The sequence below is a fragment of the Entelurus aequoreus genome, linkage group LG03 (assembly GCF_033978785.1).
Source record: "Entelurus aequoreus isolate RoL-2023_Sb linkage group LG03, RoL_Eaeq_v1.1, whole genome shotgun sequence".
Lineage (NCBI taxonomy): Eukaryota > Metazoa > Chordata > Actinopteri > Syngnathiformes > Syngnathidae > Entelurus > Entelurus aequoreus.
Genome location: NC_084733.1, coordinates 54335944 through 54363875, shown reverse-complemented (window position 1 = coordinate 54363875; position 27932 = coordinate 54335944). Strand labels below are relative to the sequence as shown.

Here is a 27932-nt window from a genome sequence, read left to right as displayed (position 1 = left end):
ATGGAGGTGCGCTAATGGGAATGTCAACAAAACAAATAGTGATTGTACTGACACTTCTACTTGCTGCTCTCTGTTCAACAACCCATTGTTCGAGTTTGTCCTCCAACAGTAGTCATCTCGCTTTGTTCCCTCGGAAACTCTGTTTAGTCTTCTTTACTTGGCGCATGTCATCATGTTGCTTCCTCCACTTCCGCACCATTGATTCGTTGATGTTAAATTCTCTCGCTGCTGCTCTATTCCCGTGTTCTACTGCGTGACTGATCGCCTTGAGTTTAAACTCTGCGTCGTAAGCGTGTCTCTTAATAGGAGCCATTTTTGGGTTTTTACATAAAGTTTAGGTCTCGCAACTACGGTAGGCAGCCGCCGACTTCATTTTCCCCTGTAGAAGAAGAAGCTCTTCTACGGGAAGCAGCCGTAGAAGGGGGAAAATGAAGTCGGCGTAGTTACCGTAGTTGCGAGACCTGTTGTGGCTCAATATTGGTTCATATATAAGGCGCACCGGATTATAAGGTGCACTGTCAGCTTTTGAGGAAATTGGAGGTTTTTAGGTGCGCCTTATAGTGCGGAAAATACGGTAGTTTTGCAGGACACAGTGAATGCACTACCTCTCCCTCTCTTTACTCACCCACTCACTCACTGACGTCACTCAGACAACATGTTGCCATTCTCACAATTTGAACAATTTCCCTTGTGGATAAATAAAGTTTGTCAATAAATTAACAGCTCCCCTGTTGTGCACTCGTACAAACCCTGTTTTCCATATGAGTTGGGAAATTGTGTTAGATGTAAATATAAACGGAATACAATGATTTGCAAATCATTTTCAACCCATATTCAGTTGAATATGCTATAAAGACAACATATTTGATGTTCAAACTGATAAACTTTTTTTTTTTTTTTGCAAATAATCATTAACTTTAGAATTTGATGCCAGCAACACGTGACAAAGAAGTTGGGAAAGGTGGCAATAAATACTGATAAAGTTGAGGAGTGCTCATCACACACTTATTTGGAACATCCCACCGGTGAACAGGCAAATTGGGAACAGGTGGGTGCCATGATTGGGTATAAAAGTAGATTCCATGAAATGCTCAGTCATTCACAAACAAGGATGGGGCGAAGGTCACCACTTTGTCAACAAATGCGTGAGCAAATTGTTGAAGAGTTTAAGAAAAACCTTTCTCAACCAGCTATTGCAAAGAATTTAGGGATTTCACCATCTATGGTCCGTAATATCATCAAAGGGTTCAGAGAATCTGGAGAAATCACTGCACGTAAGCAGCTAAGCCCGTGACCTTCGATCCCTCAGGCTGTACACACACACATTTAACTTTTGTTTTTCTTTCCTTGTAAACAAAACAAAATCACACTGTATATGTGTTGTCTGTCTAATTATAAATAATGCAGACGAGGCGTGTTGGCTTAGTTCTTGACGTTTACTTTCACAGCGTGCTCATAACCTCATTCTTACGTGACGACATGCAACAACACTTCGGGGCTACCGCGCATGCTCGTCACTCCCGTTGCATGCTGGGTAGTGTAGTTGTTATATTCCCCAGCTCATAGTATCTTTCCCCCTATAAAGAAATAATGTTAACTCAATAAGGTGTATTTCTTTTTTTAGCTTTAACTTTTCATTTTTTAGCATTGTAACCACATTTGCAAACAACTTTTCTCTTCATAGAAGTTTCTTTCAATAAAGAAATAAAGTGCAAAAATGTCAAAGCATCATAACAAACAGTTATGTCAAATAGCAGCAGAACTGCACTTTTTGGAGAGCTGTATTATTTTCAGTTTTGTGCCCAAGGGACTGATTTTATTTAACACTATAGTATTATTTATACACCTATAGTGATCACAGAGACAGGTTGTTTCTGTGTTACTTTATATATTTGTTTTTCTGAAAAATCCCACTTAATATACTTTGGGTAACAGTCAATATTTATTTATTTATTTTTTTTTTTTTAGGGGGGTAACAGTCAATATTTATTTATTTATTAGATTAAATTGTTTTCTTATATAATAAAAGTGAGCTTTTGTTAAACCAATTATTGTGTGTTTTTTTCCATATACAACAACCTATCTGCACTCGATAAGAGAATCGATAAGGAATCGGTTCGATAAGAGGATTCGATAATAGGCTCGAACTCGATCATTTCTTATCAAACATCATCCCTATACAGATGTAGTGACGAACTGTAGTTACTGACAGCGGTTTTCTGAATTGTTCCTGAGCCCATGTGGTGATATCCTTTACACACTGATGTCGGTTTTTGATGCAGTACCGCCTGATGGATCGAAGGTCACAGGCATTCAATGTTGGTTTTCGGCCCTGCAGTGATTTCTCCAGATCCTCTGAACCTTTTGATGATATTACGGACCGTAGATAGTGAAATCCCTAAATTCCTTGCAATAGCTCCACCCCACCCCAGCATTGCACCGCGCACTTCCAAGGGGGGCAGTCCCACTATTTGAGAAGAACTGGGTCAAATCAACTTGTCCATTGTTACTTATGAATTCAATATATTGCCTCAGCTCTCCCCTGCTAAAACGTACTTCCTATCCAGGTTGCAGAGTTGTATGAAGATCTGAAAAAACGTGTGCAACAGTTTAACATGTTTGTGACGGACAACACCCAGCTCTCTGACTACACCAGCATACACGAACAGAAGTTCATCCTTCAGGTTATTACTGAACTTACTTAATGTCTGATGTCAGGGCTGTTAAGGCATATTTACCTCTCTTATACTCAAGGTTGTCATTGCTGGTGCCTACTACCCAAACTACTTTGTCCAGAGGGAAATTGATGAAGACTTGGCTTCCAGAGAGTTGAGTGGTTTGAACCACAGAACAACTGTGATGGTAAGTTTACTCTGACGTGTAAAAGGGGTTGCTATCAACCTTTTACATGGATGCAGAGCGTGCTAACATTCCATTGTGTTGTAAGATATATAGCCCGCCTTCTTCCAATTTTCAGCACAAAATAATAAACTATGCCCGTCCTTAGCAAACCTACACGCATTAGCTTTGTATGTGGTCAGGTAATGGTAGCGATTTGGCAAAGTTTAGATGTTAATGTCAGCTATAATTGAATGTATATCCATAACACAACTACACATCTGCAATATGTTAGTTGCTTCTCTTGGACTACTCTTGTATATTTGAACGCACTCCCTGCGTGTACGTGTGAGTGACAAGCCTAAACGTTATACAAACTCCTCGGACCGACGATCAGGATATTGTAATTTAGTAATTGTAAAATATAGACGTATATGTTCTGGTAAACCACCTGTGGTAACATAGGCTAGCTAGGCGGTGGTGTTATCTTTTGGGTTAAAAAAATTTAACTGTTAGTAAGTTGCAAATATCCCCTTTAAATACCATCCAGGCAAGCATACATTTGAAGTTATCAGAAGATTAATCGGTGCCTGTAAATTAACCATAGTATTCATCATCATCATCATCATTTCTTTTTATTCCTTTCATGAAAATGCATATATACAAGCCATATACAGTTGACACTTTCATTGTTTTTTTGTTTCTTAAACATTTCCATGATCAGAAAGGAGCAGATGGAAGAATACTATTCTTATATTTATCTGCCCCCTTTTTAACACAAATTATTTTAGATGACTTTTTCCCTGTTCCCTCCACCAACACCGCAACTCCAACATACTTTTAACTTTCGTTTAAGCATTTTCAAAATGACACGTCCAATCAAAATCAAAAATCAGTTTGATATAATTCCAGTTGTCTCTTTTTGTAACTCTTTTTAAATTCAAAGATATTCTTGCAACTTTTTAAGTCTTTGTCTAGAGAATTCCATGCTTTCACACCAGCAACAGACAAGCACATTTGCTTCAAATTTGTTCGCACTCTTGGATGTTTAAAATCATACGGCCTTCTGTGGTTCCCATCTTCAGACGTGAACACAAATAACTTTTGTAAGTCCTTCGGAAGAACTTTATTTCTAGCTTTGAACATCACTAATAGAGTATGCAATTCTACAATGTCTTTTAGTTTTAGTAATCCTGACCTTATGAAGAGTGGATTTGTGTGGTCTCTATATCCTACTGTAAAAAGTATACGAATTGCTCTTTTCTTTGAAAGAAATAAAGGCATTATGTTGCTGTGATATGTATTTCCCCGTATTTCTGCACAATAATTGAGCAATATAACATTCTCATTGTATTATACGGGAAACTGTATTTAACCTTGTTCAAAATAAATAAGCTTTTAGATACCTTATTTTTCACATGCAATATATGAGCTTTCCATGTCAACTTTTCATCTAAGATGACCCCAAGAAATCTGATTTCAGACACCTTCTCAATTTTCACATTGTTTATGGATAAACTAACTTCTATCTTTCTTTTATTACTGAATACCATAAATTTAGTCTTTTCCAAGTTTAAAGATAATTTATTTACATCAAACCACAATTTTAGTTTAACCATGTCCTCTTCAATATTTTCGGCTAAGATCTTCAAGTCATCTCCTGAACAGTATAAATTTGTATCGTCTGCGAATAATACGTACTGTAAAATTTTCGAAACCTCACAAATATCATTTATATATAAAATAAAAAGTTTGGGTCCTAAAATAGAACCTTGTGGAATTCCATATATTGCTGTCGTTGTTGTAAATAGCTGGTTAACCAGTCCAGTGCAACTCCTCTAACTCCATAAGCATATAATTTAGAAATGAGAATTTGATGATCTATAGTGTCAAATGCCTTCTTTAAATCAAAAAGTATTGATAAGTTGATAACATTATAGCATGGTAGGTGCGACTACATTTTAAACTGTAGTGTTAGTTGTGGTGGTGTTGCAGGTTTGGTTGAGTCTACTGGAGGAAATGTGTATTGCGTGATTTTAATACCACGTCATATGTTGCAACCAGGTGAGGAATCTCCCTCCGTACAGTTTTCTGTACTACAAACAGCTGCAGTCTCTGTTCCGCCAATGTGGACAAGTCAAAGCCATTTTCTTTGAGAGCTCCAGGTACTGAAATGTGTATTAGTTTTTATATACATTACGTGTACAATCAGTAAAATATGACTATGTATGCTTGGATGCACAGAGCATATGTGGAATTCTACAAGACATCCCAGGATTCTGCAGTGCTCCCTGAGGTGATGCTCGCCCTCATTTTGGCCCAGCAGGGATCTGCCTTGGAATTGTCTGTTTACCCAATGGAACAAATAGAAAAATGCGTAGGCAGCAGACCAGTATCTCACATGAAATATGCACGGTACAGTTCTTCTAGGACATATCCTGTTTTGCCTCTGAGTGAATTGATAAACTCGCTGCCTGTCAGGCAGTGATAGAATACACAAATATTAACACTGACCCTCACTTTGTGCAGGGTAAACGTCGACTTCCAAAGCCAGTCTGTCTTTCCAGTGGGAGTAGTGAGCAGCACCCTTGAGCCAGACAAACTGCCTCCTAACCGCTTGTTTGTGGTCAGCGTTACAGAGGTCTGCTTTCCTCCCTCATCTTAATAGTTTATAAACTCTACATACTCTTCTGTTTGGTCTAGACGTAATTGCAAATGCTTTGGTCACTGGGTGCAGGTGGTGGATGTGGGCCATTTCTGGGGCTTCCAGGCAGATGAAGCCAGTTTGGAAAAGCAGCGCCAACTGACAGGAGAGATCAACATGCGCACACTGCATCCTATAACTTTGTCACTCTATCCTAACCTTCTGTGTTTGGCGCCCTACTCTGAGATAAACAACCAGAGCCTCTACTACCGGGCGAAGATCCTGCACATGCGTGGAAACACAGTAGAAGTAACTAATCAACTCTTGAGTCATCATCCAATCACATTTTCATACACTTAGAGCCTGATTTATTGAAGGTTTGCATGTACTAAATAGCACACGCAAAGCTGATCTACTACGTATGTGTGCAAAGTTGATTGTGTCAAGTGAGCAGAATATGGCGTGCAATCCAATTTGCATCTCTGTCTTCATTAATATGCAGAACAAATGCTGATCATCAAAACATCCACAATTCTGGGAGGAGAAAATGCAAATATAGTTATTACGAGCAGTGTGATTTATAAACACTCATCACTGTTTTGCGAGCACTATTTTACGTTTTAAGCACTGGTCAGAAGGACGTGCTATATGACACCGACGCATGCGGCTGTGAGAGAGGAGGTGCTCATGCTGGAAAGACATGCGGATGTATACCAAATCATCTGTTCTATTTGTGTGTTTCAACATATTTGGACTGACAGAACTAAAACATTTTAGACAGTCTATTCAGCAATTTGCTTTTATACTTTTATAGCTGCTGGATGACTAAAGGGGCTGATTGAAATTTTATAAAATTGATGCGTTTTGTTGTCATTTAAAACATTTTTAATGTTTGTTTTTCTTTTAATGTAGGAACTGTATTGCTATAATATATCTCCTACATGAAAAGACGTATTTCATTTTGCATTTTCTTGCATTAGAATAATTCTAGACGCACACATGGGCTGACGATGTGAGCCACAGCTTTATGCACAAAATTAAGTGTCAGTGACTGCATATGTTTCTGTTGTCTAGATTGTGATTTAGAAAAGGTGTTACGTATTATAGATGTGTGCTGCTGGTTCAACATATCGCACACAGGTAGGAGCATGATAACATGAATGTGCAGTAAATGAGTGTCTCCGTGGTAATATACACGCACAATCCTCATTTGAATAAGGCGGTCTGCTCCACCTTTCAATTGCACACGCACTGTTAGTAGATCCCACACAACATTCATAGTAGACGCTGTTTTAATTTTTATACACTGTTTAAAGCATGTTATTTGGATCTTAGTAAATCAGGCCATTACATTTAGGGTTTATAACTGATGTACTCAACTCATTCTTTTCCATGTACTGCTTTACCGGGCATGTGTTTATTGACTTAAGGGATTGTACCAGAGTATGTTCCTACTCTGCAGGTGTTCTTCTTGGACTTTGGCAACACAGCAGCTGTCCCATGCAACACCTTGAGGGAACTACCATCTGACCTCCTGCATCACCCCTTCCAGGTGGCAACAGGGTGACTTATCACATGGCTCCTTCTTGTCCACATAGTGAATAAACCATTATACAAATTCCTTTCTCAGGCTCAGGAGTTCCAAATTACTGAAATGCGTCCATCAGCCGAGTCTGTCATCTTTGGGAACCAGTGGAGCAGCCGTGCTCGTCAACGGTTCATGGCGCTTGTGAAAGACCATTCAGTCATTGTGTCGCTTTACTCCATTCTCAATGGAATAATGCGTGTACAGCTGCTCATCAGCGGCGAGACGACAAACAAAAGCCTGGCTGATATTTTTGTGGAGGAGGGCCACGCCGTCATTGCTGAAGAGAGCTTTGACTCGAAGGTAACTGTGCGTTTGGTTGTTATTGAGTATAAAAAACAGCATGGTTAACTAGAATTTGCAATTCCGTTAGAAATGTCCAGGATGAGCAGTGTGTGTGGATGGTGGCATGGTTCAAATCGGATGAGAGATGTGGGAAATGCAGTAGATTGTATAATGCCCATTCATTGTCAATAGGGAGAAAATTCCTTGGGAAAGGGAAAACATGTTTTGCGTTCGATATATCGGAAGGGTGATGATAATAATAATAATAATAATAATGGATTAGATTTATACAGCGCTTTTCTGGACTCTCAAAGCACTTCACAGAGAAGTGAGAACCCATCATTTAATCACACCTGGTGGTGGTAAGCTACTTTCATAGCCACAGCTGCCCTGGGGTAGACTGACTGAAGCGTGGATGCCAGTTTGCGCCTACGGCCTACGACCACCACCCATCATTCATCATTAATTCACCAGTGTGAGCGGCACTGGGGGCAAGGGTGAAGTGTACTGACCAAGGACACAACGGCAGCGATTTGGATGTCAAGAGGCAGGGAGCGAACCTGCAACCCTCAGGTTTCTGGCACGGCCGCTCTACCCACTACGCCGTGCTGCCTTAGTGTGGGTGGATGGTTGAAAGGTCGGAATCGGGTTTAAAAATGGTGCAAAATTTCGAGGCTTTAAAGGCATATGTGTCAGTCAAGGCCCGCGAGCCAGATTCGGCCCGCAAATTTTTTTTTGTCCTGTCCAGCTTCTCAGGCAAATCATATAGTTGATGTTGATGCCCATATCGGCTGTTCAGATTTACTTTACAAAAGAGAAGTGTAGGATACTTCTCTTGTTGCCTTATTTGTATTTGACTTTATTAAATGTATTTATATTATCATTTGGTGCAGCCGGGCTGGAGCAGGAGGGGATAGATAGAAAGAGAAAAAAAAGGAAGACAGAGGGGGAAATTGTGGGGACAAGAGGGCGATTAGACAGAGAGACAAAAACAACAACAGCAAACAACAACAACAATAGAGCAACATCAGCAAATATGACATGTACAAATATGATGGTAAAAGTAATAGCAAATAAGCAGTTAGCGAAAAAATAATACACAAATGACAATGAGCATTTTACACTACAAATGGAGCAATACAAATACCAATAGAAATAGCGCTATTGATCATGAACAATACCAATACTTTTACTTTTACCAATATCTTTATTATCAACAATACAGTTGTTCAAATGCAACAATACATATACGTAATGATAACTTGAGATACGAAAGAATGCAGAAAAATGGAGGGGAAGAAAGAGAAGCAACCTACATTAACCTTGTAGATTGTTATAGTAACAATAGGTTAAGCTTTGTCAGAGTGCCATGTGTTATACCCAGTTTACCCTAGGGCAACAACATTAATATATGTTTGATGAAACGTGATTATGTGCATGAGTGTATGTGTGCATATGTACTTGTATATGTACAGTATGTGTGTATCTGTGTTTGTACAGTGAATGTATATGTACAGTATGTGTATATGTATGTGTGTGTTTGTACAGTGAATGTATATGTACAGTATGTGTGTTTGTACAGTGAATTTATATGTACAGTATGTGTATATGTGTTTGTACAGTGAGTGTATATGTACAGTATGTGTATATGTATGTTTGTACAGTGAATGTATATGTACAGTATGTGTATGTTTGTATAATGAATGTGCGTGTGGATGTACGAACTTTGAGTGTGTAAATATTTACTGTATTTGTATATGTATGTGGGAGCGTAGGTACCTGTGTATGTGAGTATATGTGAATTTGTATATACAATACATTTGACTCCCAGTGTGTGTGGGAGCCAGACTACGGCCCAAGCCCCCCGAGAGCCCAACCCACAAACAGTAGGTGTGGTGCCCAGGGAACCAGGGATCACCGCCCCCACGCAGCCAAGCCGGACAGCGACAGGAACCTCAGAGCCCGGCCCACCGCGCCGCCCAAAAGGGCCAGCAGCAGGCCGCAGACAGACGCACCCGGCAAAGGACAAGGCACGAGAAAAGCAGGGGACAGCCAGACCCCAAGCTAGCGAGAGACCACACCCCACACAGGCAGAAAGGCGGGACGCCCCGCCCAAAGGGCCCGGAGACCCTCCGCAACCGGACGGGAAGACCGCCCCGCCCCACCGGCAACCGGGCCCCCATGAGCCCACCCCCCACCCCTGGAGAGCGCGGCGAGGCCAGCCCCCGGCCACCCCACCCAAGTTGGCCGCCACAGGACCACCCAGCACGGGGCCACGGGACCCACCCACCCCAACCGCAGGGAACCCAACGATGGAGATGGAACAACCAGCGACCGCCCCGCCGAGTCCCCCCCCCCTGAGGTAGGGGAAAATAAAAAAATAAAATTATTTAAAAAATACAAATAAATAAATAATTAAATATATTTAAAAAAAAAAAAAAAAGAAATAAAAGAAGATCACAGACATGCTGACACACAAGGTCACTACCCCAACAACTGGCCGAGTCGCAGCACCTCGGAAAACCTTGCAGCACCAAGCTACCACAATAGACACAGGGACCAGACCCAGCAGGCCCCAACCAAGACGGGCGCCCGGAAGGGATGGACGGTGGGACCCAGGAGCTCCAGACACGCAGTCCGGATGCAGTAGCCAGAGGCGCTGACCCCCACCTGACAGGCAAGCCCAGAACGTACCCCCAGAAATATACATACATATCTATATACATACACATACACATACACATGTACATATACATACACATATATACACATACACATGAATATACATACATACATACACATACACACACATATACATACATATACACAGCTTGTCAGCCCCGACAACCACCACAAGTCACATCAGCCACCCCCCTGCACCAGACCCAGCAGCCACGGGCGCCCACACCACAAACAAACGGCAGCAGAAACAGCAGCCGCAATACCCCCAGACAGCCAGCACCACCCAATCAAATCAAAGCGATCAAAAAAAAACTGCGACCGGCAACCACACGCCAACAGGATCACGGAGACCAGCCAGCGCCAGCCAGCCCAAACGCCAACACGCAAACAAGAGACACCGACACCCCCCCACCAAAAGACCCCACCACCCCAACCCAAACCCCCACAAACACACCACCGCCCAAACAACCGAGACACAGCATCCAGACCAGACATAGGCGCCGCGCCGCCACCACATCAAGTCACCAACAGAGACCCCACAGCGCAAGGTTGGGCCACACAGGCACGGACCCCACCCTAACAGGAAGCGAGACGCGCGCGACGCCACACACAAATAAATAAGATTAAACAAAAATAATAATAATTTAAAAAAAAAAATATATATATATATATATAAAAATTAAAAACATTTTCTTTTTTAATTAAATTAAAAAAAACAAATAAAATACAAATAAAATAAAATAAGTAAATTATAAAAATTAAAATAAATACTAAATTTAAAGAAAAAATAAAAATAAATAAATGAATAAAAGCCTGGCAGGCCACCAGACCGCAATTCGCGCCGGCCGACGAGGCAATGAGGGGTGCGCCAACCCCCCCACATGCATGTGTACAAGGCCCCCAGAGTGTCTACTGTGTAGTTAAAATTAGGAGGTCAGCCTTTACAGCCGACCTCCAGTCCCTATTGATGCGTGTACTGTAGCGTGAGTGAGATATGTATGCTTGTGGGAACTAAAAATGCGATTAAAATTGGGGGACATCAAGGTCTTGGTGGGTCCCAACCAAGCCGAGCCCCCCGAATCCTAAGTGTCTAATATGCAGCTAAGATTGAGGGATGGACGAGCAGGGGACAAGACAGGAGGACTGGAGCCCCATAGGAGACATCCTCATCCCCCCGCCATGCCTCCCCGCAGGACAATCCCCCAAAGTCTTATATATGTGTGACTGTGTGTGCTATAAGTAGGAGGAGTAGAGGGCCCAGACATCACCCCCAGTCCATGCGGCCGACAACCAGGAACTACGGTCAGGAGGCCAACTCCCCCCCCACCCACACCCCCACGGCCCGTGACCCACACCAGACCACTTTAGCGTGACGTCACGCGAGCCCACCCCCCCCGCCAAACAAAGCCAGCCCCCGCCCGCCCCAACCCAACCCCGCAGAGCCCATACCAGCAACCAAACGCAGAAAAACTGCACAGCCCCCATGCCCAATGCAAACACCGCATCCCGGCCATCCACACAGCAACGTGCCCATACGAGTCCCGGCCCCCAACGGGGAAGAAGTCAATGCATCCGTCCGCACGCCAGCCCCCAAACCAGCCGGCAAGCCAACGCCAGCCAGCCCCCACAACCCCACAAGCGCACAGATACCAGCCACAGGCCTCCAACCCAATACAGCGACGCCAACCGCCGGCAGCACCACAGCAACCATTACCACCACCGCCCGTCCGCGGTCGCCGAAACCGAAACAAAAAAAGCGACCGACCCCGTAACCACAACAACGCACACCCCCAGCTACCACTGAGGCCACCTACCCCAACTCATCCACAGCCAGGCCAATCGATCCACCGGACATCCACACCCATACACACACCTACACATACATACACACATACACATATACATACATATATGTATATACACATACATACACATGCATACATATACACATACACACACACACACATATATATATACATTAATACACCTACATACATATACATATGCACACATATACACATACACATACATACACAAAAAAATAAAATAAAATAAAAATAAACCCTTTAAATAAAATAAAATAAAATAAAAATAAACCCTTTAAATAAAATAAAATAAATAAAAATAAACAAGAGGCCTGGTCGCCAACAGTGCCCAGCGCCGCCCAACCCCGCAGCCCTTCCCGCACGTCCAGCATATTTGTTTCCAGAATTCTGGGTCAAAGCTTGTGGATATGTCTGAGTGCCATTTGGAAGTTGGGATACGTATTGTGTTATCTATTTTTGATAAGAGAGCATATAATTTGGATAAAGCTTTGGGGGCAGATGTTTTGAAGAATTTAACGGTCGTAGGATTACTTTCCCATGTTGTTTTGTTGAATCTTGCGCTGATTACAGATTTGATTTGTATATATTCTAGGAATTTATTAGGATTGATTGCATATTGTGTTATTAAACTTAAAAGAGATAAAACTGTTTGCATTGATGATATCCCCAAGGCATCTGACTCCCTTATCATACCATGTTGGAAAGTTCAATGGCTTCTTGTTTATAAGAAAATCAGGAATTTTCCTAATAGTGAGTGAGCCGGGACCCAGTTATTTTCAAAAACTCCCACCAAGCTGTTAAGGTAGTGCGTATATTAATACTTTTAAAGCAGCTGTGTTTTCGGAGAATTTGGCTAATAAAGGGCAAGTTACAAATTAGGATCTCCTGGCTAAGTGATTTTTCAATCTCTAACCATAAACTATCCAATAAAGTGGGATTGATCCATTTTAATATATATTGTAGTTTATTTGCAAGGAAGTAATAGGAAAAGTTTGGGAGTTCTAGACCCCCATATTCTTTGGGTTTTTGTAAAGTTTTAAGGCTGATTCGTGCTGGTTTACTCTTCCAAAGAAACTGATTGATGTGTGAGTCTAGTGATTTAAACCAGATTTGAAAAGGTTTGGTTGGAATCACTGAAAATAGATAATTAATCCTAGGCAAGACCATCATTTTCACGGTAGAAACCCTTCCCATAAGTGAGATTGGCAGTGTTTTCCAACGCGCCAGATCATCCTCAATCGATTTTAAGATTGGGGAGTAATTCAAGCGATTCAGATCTGACAATGTGGAGGAGATATTGATTCCCAGGTATTTAATGTTCCCTTTATGCAGTGGAATCGATGAGGTGCTCTGAAAGTCAAAATTAATTGGTAACACAGTAGATTTGGACCAGTTGATGGAGTAATCTGAAATACAACTGAATTTATTGATAAGTGAGATTGTATCTTGAAGAGAAGAATGTGGATTTTGTAAGAAAAGTAATACATCATCAGCATAAAGGCTTATTTTATGATGAACGGTTGCGGTATGGATGCCTTTAATATTTGCATGCTATTGAATTGCGGTTGCAAGAGGTTCAATAAATATAGCAAACAGTGACGGAGAAAGTGGACACCCTTGCCTTGTGCCCCTCATAAGATTAAACCTTGGGGAGATTTGGCCGTTCGTTCTAACTGAAGCTGTAGGGAAACTATATAGGACCTTGATCTATTCTATAAATGAGTCTCCAAATCCAAATTTCTGTAGAGTAGCTAAAAGACAATTCCAATTCACTCTATCAAATGCTTTTTCAGCATCTAATGAAACAACAGCTGTTTTTAGATTATGAATAACAGAATAGTCTATCACATTGAGTAGACGGCGAACATTGTTGGACGATTGTCTCTCTTTGATGAAACCTGTTTGATCAGGATGTACTATATATGGAGTGACTTTTTCTAATCTTTTAGCTAATACTTTGCAGATAATTTTAAGATCAGCATTAATCAGGGAGATTGGCCGGTAACTGGATGGAAGTGTTGGGTCTTTATCAGGTTTTAGCAAGAGACTGATCGTGGCAGAGTTCATATTTGGAGGAAGGAATGAGTTTTCTTTAATCTCTAAAGCCATTTTCGTAAATGTCGGAGCTAGCAGTGACCAGAATGTTTTGTAGAACTCCACAGGGAACCCATCAGGCCCTGGTGCTTTATTGTTTGGCATCCGTTGAAGAGCATCGTGAAGTTCATCTACAGAAATAGCAAGATCTAAATTTGATACCTGCCTTGTATTTAATTTAGGTAAGTCTATACCATTGAGAAATGTCTCAATGTCTGAAAAAGATGGGTCAATCTGGGGTGTATACAAGTTTCTGTAAAAGTCTCTAAATATGGAGTTAATTTCCTCAGGAACAAGTGTAATGTTCCCAGCTGAATCCTTAATGGATGGTATAGAGTTTTTTTCTTTGTTTAATTTTAGTTTGTTAGCCAAATATTTGCTTGGTTTATTGTCATGTTCAAATTTTTCTAAGCGTAACCTCTGGAGCAGGAATTGACTTTTCTTATCAATTATTTCTCTTAAATCTAATTTGAGTTTTCTCAGTTTGTTCAGAGTATGTTCATTTTGTGAGTTCGCATAAGCTATTTCTAATATTTTTATTTCATTTTCAAGTTCCTGCTCTAGTAAACGTTCCTTTTTTTTCTTGTATGATGAATAAGAAATTATTTTTCCTCGCATAACTACTTTCGCGGCCTCCCAGAGAACGCACGCCGTGATTTCTGGTTGATCATTAAAATCTAAAAAATCTGTCCATTCTTTCTCAAAATAGTTTAGGAAGTCTGGGTCCTTTAGTAATGATGTATTAAGTCTCCATTGTTTTATAGGTGCAGTGATAGTTTTGTTAGTGAGGGAAAGTGAGACAGGTGCATGGTCACTGATGATGATAGGATGGATGTGAATGTTTGAGATGTCAGATAAAATTGAGCTACTAGTTAAAAAGTAATCAATGCGAGAGAATGAGTGGTGAACTGGGGAAAAATAAGTGTATTCCCTAAGAGTGCGGTGATAAGAACGCCAGGCATCGCAAAGACCATAATCGTTCATATATTGCTTAAGTATTACCACTGACTGAGACTCACGGTGACTCCCAGTCACTCTGGACCGATCTATATTTGGATTAAATACTAAGTTGAGGTCCCCTCCTATAATCAAGCAGTAGTTTGAGTGAGGAGAAAGTGAAGAGAAGAAAGTGTGAAAAAAGGAGGGGTCATCAACATTTGGACCATAAATCTTGGCGATACATAAGTTTCTCCCGTCAACAGAAATATTAAGAATGATGTATCTTCCCTCTATGTCAGTAATGGAGTTATGGAATGTAAAGTTGACCTTTCTACTAATGAGAATGGCTACGCCTCTCTGTTTGGAGTTGTAACTAGCAAAGTATGTGTGTGGGTATTGCGATGAATGCAGTTTTGAGGTATCGGACTTGGAGAGGTGAGTCTCTTGTAGTAAAGCAATGTCTGCTTGCATGCTCTTCAAATGATTAAGAATTTTTATATTTTTTTCCTTTGACCCGACCCCACGCACGTTTCCAAGTGACAAACTGCACAGTGGACATACTAAACTAGACTGTAACTAAGTGTGTGGATGTATGTGTGTACTTTATGTGTAAATAATGCATGTCTGTATCTAAATGTAAGCCTATCATGCATATATGTAGGTGTGTATAGTGTGTATAGTTGTGCATGTATTAGCTGTGAGTGTAAATGCTGATGACGACAAGGGGACACACAACAGGTGGAGAAATAGAAAGAGAAAAACAAAACAAAAAACATAAAAGAAAAAGAAAAGAGAGTGGTGGATTAAACAGGTAGTGAAATAAGTGACATAAAAAGGAAAACAAAAAAGTAAAACAGTAAACGTTGGTTTACCGAAAGAGAGAGAGAGAGAGAGCGTATGGTGTTTACGTGAGCGCTATAATGACGCACAGGTGTATTGTGAGCAAGAGGGGGGGAAAAGAGAGGAATTGAAGCATAATGAAATAACAAAAGAAAAAAAAATACAACATTTACCGTGTTTCAGACGTTAATAATACAGCCACGGCGTGGCTTCCGGATCATGGTAAAGTTGGCCGTTGATGAAAAGTTTATCCACCGCGATGACTGCAGGGCATCCTTCGGTGATAAACTTCTTGCGAAGCGGGAACAGATGGCGGTGTCTGTCGAGAATTTCCTTTGGAAACTGGTCGTTGATGCTGAAGTTGGATCCTTTCAGCTCTCGGCCCTGGTTCCTCACCCGGTCCTTCTGCTTGAAGTGTTCGAATTTGGCTATGATGGGTCTCGGCCTCCTGTTCTCCGGCTTTTTGGCTCCAAGCCGGTGGACGCGATGGAAGGTGATGTTCCTGATGGTGTCTGCTGGAAGCTTGAGCTGGTGTTCCATGAAGGACTTGATGGTTTCCTCTGGATCTTCCTCTGTCTTTTCCGGTATTCCCGCGAAGACCAGATTGTCCCTCATGCTTCTCGCCTGGAGGTCCAGCATCGTCTCCTTCATGCTCCTGTTGTCCCGGGTGAGTTGCGTCACTCCGTCGGTGAGGGATTTTACGGACTCACGAAGAGCGGCGTTCTCCTTGGCGAGAGAAATGACCTGCTGTTGTCTGAATTCCAAACTCTCTCGGATGGCTTGGAATTCCTTGTGGTGCACCTCGACAAGTGCGAGGCGGCCATCCAAACAAGTCAGCCTCTTGTCGATGGAATCCAGGATGTCGGTGAAGTTTGTACCCGGCGGTGACACATGGCCAGGTGAGTCCTCCGGGCGGCTTCTTTTAGACGTTGGCGTCTTAGATGGCTTCCCCATGACAAGACGGTCGTAGCACTCTTCGATGTAGCCTTCAAGTGCCTCCAGATTTTGATATTTAAGTTTTATTTGCTTTATTTTCTGAATAAATCAGAATTGTTTGGCAGCTGAGTGTGCCACTTGACTCTATTTTTTTCCCGCGTCACGTACGCTCTCTCTCGCGAGACTACAGCATTACTGACGCATCTGACGTTAAATCTACCATATTGACATTGGTTAAGTTTGTAGTTATGTTACCTTTAATTCGGCTATTATGTTGTCATTTTTTTGACAATTGTTTTGATTATATTATAATTGTAATATTTAAATGATTATAAATGAATGTTTGGGGCAGTTGTGGATGTCAGCAATGCGGCGGTTTGAGGAAACATTAATTTGCTTTTCCAAACATGTCTTTGATAGTGAACTGCCAACATGTGAATGCTGAACAGGCGGTGCCTAAAGTTTAATGGCTTTTTTAAAACACTTAAGACAAAGTATAAGTTCTTTGTGTTCTTTATTTTTTTCCTCAGAATTTTCAAATAACTTGGAAGTGTTTTGCCAAGAGGATTAGTTGTAATAAGTACATTTTAAGACTGTGCTTGTTCTACTTTCTGCCAAAGTAAAACAAAATAAAAAATGTTTTTGAAGTTGTCTTCATTTTTGAATTATTGTGCCACAATTTTATTAGTCTGACCCGCATGGGAATAGATTTTCTTCCATATGGCCCCTGAGCTAAAATGAGTTTGACACCCCTGCTTTAGGGCATTGTAGTACTATGAATACATCCATTAATTTGAATCAGAGATTTCTTGGAAACCTGGGAATTTCAGGAAAACCAGGAATTTTTGAAAATATTGATAGTAGCACCCATCCATCCATTTTCTACCGCTTATTCCCTTCGTGGTTCCGGGGGGCGCTGGAGCCTATCTCAGCTACAATCAGGCGGAAGGCGGGGTACACCCTGGACAATTGTCCTAAATGATATGAATGGGTTGGTGTTGGAATTTTTGGAATCGGTTGAAAAATATTGACGTAACAGTTTGAATGGAGAATGGGTATTTCAGAATTTCGGGAAAACCGGCAAATTGTACGAAAAAACTAAATTAGCTTATGTTGTCCCAACTAAAAATAATGTTTCGAAGGTAGAACGGTCAAAAACGGTTGAAAAATGTGGACTGTGAAAACTTTTCCAAGAATAGGGCCTTGGAATTTTGGAAAATCCTGGAATTCTTTTCAACTTGGAAAATGGTGGTTTGATTTTCCAAGGTGAGTGGAGTGTGTGGATGATGGAATGGTTCGAATCGGGTGAGAATATGTTGGAAAATTGGCCCATTAATTTTCAATGGGGAAAATGTCCTGGAAAACCGGGAATTCTTGGTTATCTGTGAAATTTGTTTGTAATTTTTTTTGGGCGCCCACGATGCCAAGTTTTGCCGAACGTTTTTATACTTCAACAGTTCCGATCGGATGCAAACTGGACTGTGGATTAAGACATTATTTTTTGGAGTAATTAGGTGAATTGTTCATACTTTATTGTAAATAAAGATGTACTTCATATTGGCTGATCAACTATTTTCCACACTATTCAGCTTAAATATGTGTGCAGATACAGTGCATTTTTCACTCTTCATTTTTCTCTCATTCTGCAGCAAAACAACGAGACGCTGGTTTCTCTGTACAAAGACATTCAAACAGGAATGTATGTCCCCAATGCCATCAGCAGCTCCTGGAAAGATCGCAAGAAAGAAGAGAAGGAGCTCATCGACTGCCTCCTCTCCCACTTTTCAAAAAGCCGCACGCTTTACTCTAGAACAAAGGCAAGTTAAAAAGCTAGCTTGGAGCACATTTTAGCATCCTATACCCTAAATCATACCTACTTAACTAGCGGCCGGAGGACCAAATCCGTCCCGAGAATGACACCATACCGCCCCTCAGATTCAGTTTAAAACTTGGGAGACAACCATTTTTGCAGTAAATTCCTAAAAAAAAAACTTAACGTGCTCCTGTTGTATAGAGGAACTTGGACCACAGTAAACACATTGGCAGATCCTTGCATTAATATTTTAAACTTGCTAGCAAACATAGAACTCTGAGGTCCAAACTTATGATTTACATAATTGAGGAATTCCTCTAGGCACCCGTTTAAGTCCTCTCTTTTTTTCATAATTTGAGTAATGTAATTAATTTGTTTCTGCGATTAGTCAGTAGTAATAACTTCTTTAGTCATACTAATAGTGTCTCAAGGTTCCATTTTAGATCCTCTCTTTTTCATCATTTGGGCTATTGAGTTATAAGACTCCTATTTTTGCAGAAGGTCCTTAAAAACAGCAGTGCCTTTCTGTAACTCTGACAAAATAGGCCAAAATCAGGACGCCGTTTCTCTGTAATATGCAAAATTAGACTAAAAGGGAAGTAAGAAGTCCGGCCCCCAGGTCCTTAACTTTCTGGAAATGTGGCCCCCAAAATAATTAGGTTGAATATCCCTGCTATAAATCATCCAATTAAAAAGGAGTTCTAAACCAAAAATGCAATATATTCAAAAGGCTTAATGGCAGGATTTTTGCCCTGGCTGTTGCCCTGTTTTCCAGGAGATAAAGCTGTTTCAATTCACTTAAGTCGTTTGTTTTGGGCACACCCATAAGTAGAAGAATGACATGAGGCTTTAATTGACTGCCACCAAAACATGTGTTAATACATGAGGTATTTTAATTCCTTACATTACAGATTCGTCTGCATGGACCGAACAGTCCTCATAAAATGTTGTTTCACAGCTTGAACGCCACCATATACTGCAAGTAAGTCCCAACACGCAAACACACAAGGGTTGTCATTGCCTCAGCTAATCAGGTGTGTCTTTATCCAAGGATGGTGTGCATTGATCGAAGCAGCGTCAATGCCATGGCTCTGAATGAAAACCCTCACTACAAGCACCAGAGAATGATGGTATCTGGGACAGTGTCTGTCAGTGCTTCAGGTGCCAGATAAATTCACACATGCCTAAATTCACAGTTGTCTTTTTCTATAACATCAATACCAGACCAAATCATATAAATAGAACGTTTAATACTGTAATAGAAATAGTCCAACTTACATAAGATGAGGTGGACAGAAAGGTAAACTTAATGCCAATGTATACTGTATGTTAGCTTTTACATGCTTTCTATACCCTCTAGTGGTAAAATATGACACTACAATATTGGGTTGTAGGTAACCAGATTCTCCTGAGGGACACCACCCTCATGCCAGACATTCCTGGACTGTCTGCCATTGTTACCATGCTCTTCACCCCCATCATGGAGTTGCGGTTCGTTTCACATCGACATAACCGTGACAAATGAAATATACTCATGTCAGGGCCTTTTTTTTATATTTGTTTTTATGTCTAGCACTAATGAAGAGAAGACTTGCTACACTGGAGCGCTCTGTGGTTTGGGCTGGAACAGTCAAACCCAAGAAGGCCTTCCACCTGAACATGACATTGAAATGGCCTTTGATGTAAAGTTTGACGTGGAAGACATCACTGAGGTAATTTTTATGCACATACACTCTACCCACACTCGTAATTATTATGGTACAGGTACTGTAGTGCTTGGTTTACAAAGGAGTTACGATCCTAGTCCTATTCAAGTCAAATTTTAGTGTAAGTGGCAACTAAACTAACATTTTTAAAAGAACATATGATGATTGTAAAACACTAGGCAGTAATACATATTGGCTATGCTCTGGTGTACATTTTGCTCCACAGTCACTTTGTTAACCCGTTCAATTCTGGAGGAATTCCCAGATTGCAAATGAAATGACTGCTCTTCCTCTCCAAAAGTTTCATAATTTTTCTTTTGAAAATGTGTTCTGTTTAAATATATTCTTGAAGTCATTATTGCTATTTTTTCCAGACACGGTAAAACAATAAGCTTCATAAACCTCCCACCCAAAAACATAGTTTGACAATAAAAAAAATCATAATTTCACTCAACAGAACAGCAACAATGCAAAAATATCACGCATTTTACAAACAATTTTGTTAATTAATACATCTTCTTCGCGACCGGCGCATGCACGTCTGTGCGGGTGTAAAAGAAGCTCAATAGTAGTACGCTGGTCTTTCACACGGCGATGTGGGTTCGAACCCTGTTCAGAGCAGTATGAGAAACAATGCAGCTGAAAGAGAGAGAATACAATTGGTAGACAAAGCTGAGCTGTTTTTGATTGACAGCTATATGAACACCAATTATTGCATCTTGCCATTTTGCCATCATTTTGCTTGGGGGCCCCTGATTGGTTGGGGTTGAAATCCCTTTTTGCACGTGTGCGACAGATTTTTTATTATTATTTTTTTTTAAGTCAAGTAAAATTGGCGCACAGTACAGCGATACTCTTATAGTACATGTTACTGTAAGACTTGTATCTGGCCTTTACACAATGATACATTAGTTTGCCTTTCAGAATATTTTAAAATTTTGCAGCTCTTTGACTACTTTGTGACATGGGTTCTCCTTATCTTCAGATAAATGCTCTGCGAGTAGCTATCAACCGTCTAGCGTGTGAAGGGCCCAGTGGCACCCTGCATCTGGGTTCTGACAGGATTGGCCAACTGCAAGAGGACTGTCGGGAGCGCCTCAAGAGGTCCCACTCTCACACTTGCACACATCAGTCAGAAAAATATAAAAATGTGTGTTTCATATCTGCGTTGTATAGCTTGTTCACTAAATCTCCTCCGAGGGAAGCTGTCACTCCAGTGTACTATGACAAAGCAGGAAAATGGAACCAGGTATGGTGTTCTTTAATGCTTTTGCATTCCAATGTGTATTTTCAAATAGTTAATTAGGCCTTTGATACAGTATGCTGTGTCTTTTTCTGTGTGCTCTGGTCCTACAGGTTGATCCTTCCCTCAAGGTGGACATCACTGAGGTCAGAGCTGGGAACACAAGAGGTTTTTTACAGCTGCATCCTGTCATTCTTCTCAACTGAAAAGTTTACCTGTGTGAATTTGGACACCCTTATTATTGCAAATAGTTAAATTACTGCCATTCGTTTCTGTTACGTTTGTGCTGTCAATATTTCCGTTAGTGCTGTTAGGGTTTTTAAGTTATTCTAAACTACATTTTCTGACCAGTGACATCATCCAGCTCATCCAACTTGTCAAAAAGTCAAAGTTATTATGTTAACGGTTTATTGTTTATAACCTGCCCCCCCACCTTGTCAAAATCTCCCCAAACTTCTCCCATTTGTTTGTGCTACACTTGTGCTTTAAAATTGTCTACCAAATCTACCATACCTTATAGATAACAACATAAAACCTGAAATAGACCAAATCATTTTGCAGCACACACGTTTGGGGAGATTTTGACAAAGTGGAGTGGCTGGTTGTTAATAACATTAAAAAAAACTTTAACAGACAAAAACGTTTTGCAGCACAAACACAGCATAGCACAAAAGTTTTGGGATATTTTGATGTTTTTATAAAAACGAAAGGGAAAAGGTGGGCGCGGGGGTCACTCGTCAGAAAATGTATTTTAGAATAACCTAAAAACCGTAAAGGCACAAACAAAAAAATTATTGCCACATACAAATGGCAGTGTTATTTTAATATTTGCAAAGCATTGGGGCTAATGTTTACCATTTTCATTTCACGTGTTTGTCAGAAGTGTTACTTTACTGAACCAGTGTGACTTGAGATTCAGTGGTACAGAAGATTCCGTTACTTTATTTTTAGCATGTACAAATATGTATGGGTGATCTTTGTACAGATACTTCTATATTTTGTCAGATCTTGGATTAGATTTGTTATAGGTATTCATTATGTTACTGTTGTTCAGCAGTGGGTCAATAAATATCTGGTTGCAACAGAATCGGCTTCCGAGTCACTCACAACACACACACATTTACAGTACTACAAAGTGGTGTGTCTGTACCGTTGTCTTTTCAGAACTCCCAAGTTTCAAAAAACTATTTATTTCCTGTGTCCTGTCAACCTGTGTAGTCTTTGATTGTTGCCACTCACGTGGTCGGGTTCCTTCATCACCAACAGGTACATGACCATCAGTAAGCCGACCAAGGAAATGGTATCCATCAAGGTACATTTATTTTTCTTATTCTGGTAATTAAATACATAGTGTAAGTGCAAATAGTAAGAGTCCAGGGTCTACAGAACTACAGAGTATAGTAGAACATAGTACAAAGTTTGACAGTTATTCAAACAAGTTTAGTATCAGCAGATACTCCTTGTCTTCATAGTAGTTGTACAACAGTACCCATAATATGAGCGGGTGTATTGTTCCCTATTGGTATACAAAAGCAAAAACCCTACAAATACCACATCTAAGACGCATATTCTTAAATTAGTTTGTGCTTGGAAACACCAAAAGGAAATTATTGTTGATATTTATATATATTGACATATACTGAGAGAAGCCCCATCTGCTTACTTGAACATGAAGCAGCAAACATTGGCAACGGAGCAAGACTGTGACCACTTCAGCTTAATCATTTATTTTTTGTGCCACACCAATTAGTTTGTGGTGAGCACTGCAAAGCAAAACTCTAGCGTGGCCTTCAAAAAACATCACAAAAGATATCAAATATTTACCCAAGGCTTGACTTCATGCACTTTAGAATAAGCAACACAAAAAATGTCTTATTCTTTTTTAGTTTTTGGAGTTGTGAACGTGTCTACCTAGTGCTGTTTATGTGTGATGGTGTGTTAGTGTGTACATGGTAGGGTGAAGGCTTCTTCAGTGGATGCTTTCAGAGAACACCAAGATGACAAAAGCATGACGCCCCACGTGACGGTGACCAGGCTCTTAAAGGGTGAGTGAGCCTCTTCCGTGAGTCAACTGAGTTCTACTCCTCCTTTCTTTTGGCCCCAGGGATCTTTGCTTGGATCCTGGACACAGATAACAAGTAGCAATTGCATGTTTTCAAATAGGATTACAATGTCCGTGGCTGCAAAGCGCCCGCTGCTCTATCCTCTCTATTTATGGAACGCAATATAGTCTACATGTTCGGTCTTACTAAATTAGGAAAATGAATTCTAAAACTGCATGTCTGGCAACAGTAGAGGGCTATTTTTACACTTGGATTGTGTCCAGCAAATGACAGAAGGTTCATTTGCTGCAAAGAATAGTATGGATGAAACACTCACTTTCCCACCACACAGTTGACGTGGGTCCGTATTAGTCCAACATATTGATCAATCTGTGCCTGAAGTGGAAGAAAAAGTTTCTAAAATTTGGGGTACCATTTTTACTGTATTTTGAAGTTTTAAGGCACACAATCCTTACCTGATGTCTCTCATAGACCACTGGCATGGTAAACATGGAGACCACAGCTGTAAGCGCATAAAACAAACCGTAAGGAAACCAAGATCTTGTAAAATAAACATCCACAACTACAGTACACGTTCAGCAATTATAGCACCTAACACACTGAAAAGACTGCCCCACTTACGATTACATAAAAGAGCTAATAATATCTGTAGTGTATTCAGTTCACATCTATCACTCTCGATTTAAATATGTATGTACCACAAAATAATGGTCATGAAGTCAGTGCTGGTGGGCGAATGAGACATTGTGAGTCACGGTGACCTCACCTAGGATGAGCAGTGTCAGTCCGTTGAAGAGAGCGCCAACATAGGTCAGGAGCCACATCAGCACAGCAAACTAAACAAAAATATGTTTTAAGATTTACAGTAAGTTTTATTCCTTTCATAGGTCGATAATGAAATTCACAAGAAATTGTTCCATGAGCTATGTTTCCACCATACTCGTCATTTTGGGAATACTGGAGATTGTGAAGAGGCGATGGTGAGCCATGTACAGTAAATAGTGCCACCCGTTTGATACCATACCACTGCTGTTGGCATCTTAATGGAGTGCCAAAAGGTGGGATGGTACCGGTCAGTAACTTTGGTCCTCTTTTTCTGACGTCACTGTATTGCTTGGCGGAAACAGGGCTTAAGGAAATATTATGCACCAGTGCCAAAAGTAGGAAAAAAAGGATGCAAACCTTCAATGAGTCGATCAGATCTTGAACGAGGAAAAGCCGGCGCAGCTCCCTCATGCAGGTGTTGGTGTAAACCAGGATCTTTTCGGCATATTTGCTAATTTGGTCCTGGGATAGAGAGATTTCCATCTCCAGGTAGGCTCTGGATGTAATGTAAAGGGGAGGAAAGATGATTTGTTGATATGTGGACCTGTTGAATGGAAGGCACTGTTTGTGTGGTGGTGATGGTTCACTCACTTGAAAGGATGCCCTTCATCGGTTTTCTGCACAGCCTGGAGCACAGATTTGTAGATGCGGAAGCTGATGGTGGCAGAGAGGGCGGCTAGGGCTAAGTACGCCCCGACGCTGACCACGCTAAACTGGGTCAAGGAGAAGAGGAGCAGAAGCACGCTGCTGAACACGGCCCCCGACTGCTTTACATTTCTCCAGTAGAGCAGGTCAATAGCTTTAGGGGGAAGGGTGACATAGACAAACAGGGTTAGGACCCACAAACCCTGTCATTTCTTCACTGGACACTTTGATAGGTAGTAATCAGTGAGCCACTTTAGCAGCGGAGGCTACACAAACCCCCAACTGAGGCAAACACATGGAGTATGTTCAAACCTCAATGTCCTTCAGCTGTTGCTTGGTTGTGGTCAAAACACATTTTTATTCCTCAAAATTCCATCCTACAGTGTATGATGTATAAGTATCTACTGTACATTCCCCCCATTTTGCTGAGATAACAGATGATCATGGTACGTTTATCACCATGAGCACCTGGTGCGCTCTCATATGTACATAAACATCCACTCCAAATAAACCAAACTGGGTAGCCATACTGCAGTTGAGGGTACGTCTGCACAATTTGCGGGGGGTGGGGGAATTAATGATTGACCTGTGGTTGGCAAAATATTGGAGCACAATCAGTTTTTTTAGATAACTGTTTAGTTTGACATGGTCACACTGATAAGCAACTCAGTGATGGATGACGACACTTCAAGAAGGAACTTGATACTCCAAATATAACCATGCTTTCCAATATTTGCAGTTAGCGCTCCAGAGGATGGGATCAGATGTTATAAAAATTTTATTATTACCTCCCCTAAAGTCCCCACCTCACCAATAACCTGTTGACAATGTATCCACTGGTGTTGACCAGCGATGAGGTTTTGGGTGCAAGCAGAACCTTGTCATGATAATGTGTCGAGGAGAGAACTGCTTGTGAGACAAATCCCTCGGTTGCCTTTCTTGTCCTCCCTAAGCTGTCCAACTGCTTTTTTGCCTGCTCTAATTTTAGCCATGGACCTGTGAACTGCATAGTGGCGACGGCCATCTTTGCTTTATCTGTAGAGTCCAAAGAGGGCCGGCCATACTGACGGTCTCTTTAAACGCAATTTGGCAATGTGGGCGCACAATGTAACTGACCCCACTACTTTCAAATAATGTGTGTACTATTATCTTCTCAGGAAGCAGCAATGTTGCATATCTATGAAATGAACGTCATCAGGAGGTGTGGGAAGATCCACCATCACTCACTGTGAAGCCAAACTGAGCTTATTGGAGATGCTGTGAGAGGAGCACACATGCACAGGTGGGAAGCCTCATTCATTAGTTGTACACTTCACACACAACACACAGAAGCCAAAGCAGCTGCCACACATACACTGCAGACACACAACCTTTAGCTTAGTTTAGTTGAAGCGTGTACTGACCTGCGGCTCCCATGGCTGAGCAGGGAAAGAAGCAGCTGCTTTATTCACAGACAAAAGGAGAGCATTGGCCGAGTGCGGTTGGAGGGCCGTCTGTGTGATCCCCCTCCTCTGCACAGGAGAGGAGGAACTCCAATCACGGTAGCCTATCAGCAACTGTCTGATGAACGACAGTGCTTTAAGGGGGGCCTCTATTGGACTAGGTTGCTCAAGAAGCACTGTGGTCCTTTAAGCTCAGGTAGCACCACGGATAACGTGCAGAAGCACAAAATCAACACTTAAAACTAGCTTTCACATGTAAAAAAACACATTGTATACACTGTAGCCATGATCCACTGCTACATCACAATGGCCTGGTGGCAAGAGTCTGCCGAGCACCTGCCTGATGCAGTTACCATGGCTACTGTGCTCCATTTTATCACGCAGAGGAGGGAGGGAAAAGAGACGTTCCTTTGGGAACAGAGATTAACATGGTTTGAATCGGGGGGATACACAGGAACCTAATGAGTGTGTGCACCCCGTTAAAGACAGCCACTCCCTTTAACTGGAGCACAAAGGAACAAAGACGGGTTAACAGGGAGGTCTGTTAACCTTCACATGACAAAACCTGCATGTTTCAAAGAAAACGGGAAGCGGTCTATTTTAGATTTAGTTAAAATTAAGTGCCTGTGCTTTGTTTTAATGCAATAACTGAACTACACAGACAAAAGTGTTTTCATTTCATACAGAATGAACATTAAGCCACTGTTGGTCAGGCACTGTCCGCGGACTTCCACCTATCATAATCACACACGCAGAAAACCAGAGCCAATGATTATCACCCGTGACAAGAACATGAATCTCACTCCTTTTTTTTCTGTAGTGAAACTAGTTTAGCCTGACCTCATTAAATCACTGAAGACATCCCTGTGGCCTCAAACAAGTCATTAGCCCGGGTGGGCAAACATGCAATAGGACTTCTGCTGCCAAGCAATTTTCTATCTTAAGCTTGTGTGCCTTAAAATATCAAAATTTCACATTATATATAAAACATGGACAGATACACACTTAACCACCATAATATAGATACACCTGCATAATCTGACATCCAATCTAAGAGCTGTATCCAAATGGTGCATTTAATAATGATGTAGGTGTGAAGGGAAGTGAATTATATTTATATAGCGCTTTTCTCTAGTGACTCAAAGCGCTTTACATAGTGAAACCCAATATATAAGTTACATTTAAACCAGTGTGGGTGGCACTGGGAACAGGTGGGTAAAGTGTCTTGCCAGAGGACACAACGGCAGTGACTAGGATGGCGGAAGCGGGAATCGAACCTGGAACCCCCAAGTTGCTGGCACGACCACTCTACCAACCGAGCTATGCCGCCCCATTAGGTGTACCTAATGTTGTGGCTGGTAGTTTAGTCATGGCAGCAACAATACAACACTATCAATTAGTGTTTTTACATTGAATTCATCTTAATTTGTGGATGCAATAGAAAGAATAAAAAATCCTGATGAAAATTTTAATCTTTATTGACAAAATTGATAATCTAATTCATATCATTATGTAATTCACAACTT

At 41.1% G+C, this 27932-nt stretch overlaps 2 protein-coding genes across 4 annotated transcripts in view; one reads left to right on the top strand and one right to left on the bottom strand.

Moving 5' to 3' along the window:
- LOC133645925 (ATP-dependent RNA helicase TDRD9-like) lies at window positions 1-22518 on the top strand. The gene is made up of 17 exons (XM_062040854.1): window positions 1-6; window positions 2568-2684; window positions 2755-2862; window positions 4903-5003; window positions 5083-5253; window positions 5368-5479; window positions 5576-5791; window positions 6945-7034; window positions 7113-7370; window positions 18319-18486; window positions 19394-19464; window positions 19534-19643; window positions 19877-19973; window positions 20056-20194; window positions 21174-21292; window positions 21365-21437; window positions 21545-22518. Exons 1-17 carry the CDS (start codon window positions 1-3, stop codon window positions 21635-21637), a joined length of 2049 nt encoding a protein of 682 aa, XP_061896838.1. The 3' UTR covers window positions 21638-22518.
- Window positions 22519-22729: 211 nt separating this feature from the next.
- Window positions 22730-27932, bottom strand: part of LOC133646619 (reticulon-1-A-like) — a 46744-nt gene continuing 41541 nt past the window's right edge. For 2 of the 3 annotated variants that reach the window (XM_062042179.1, XM_062042180.1), the window contains 6 exons: window positions 24911-25118; window positions 24677-24815; window positions 24261-24330; window positions 23950-23996; window positions 23811-23869; window positions 22730-23552 (listed from right to left, as the gene is read on the bottom strand). In XM_062042179.1, coding sequence (XP_061898163.1) covers window positions 23510-23552; window positions 23811-23869; window positions 23950-23996; window positions 24261-24330; window positions 24677-24815; window positions 24911-25118 — 566 coding nt within the window. In that variant the 3' untranslated portion in view covers window positions 22730-23509. Of the gene's footprint in view, window positions 23553-23810; window positions 23870-23949; window positions 23997-24260; window positions 24331-24676; window positions 24816-24910; window positions 25119-26367; window positions 26493-27932 lie in introns of those variants that run through there. The other variant, XM_062042181.1, reaches the window with a different exon arrangement.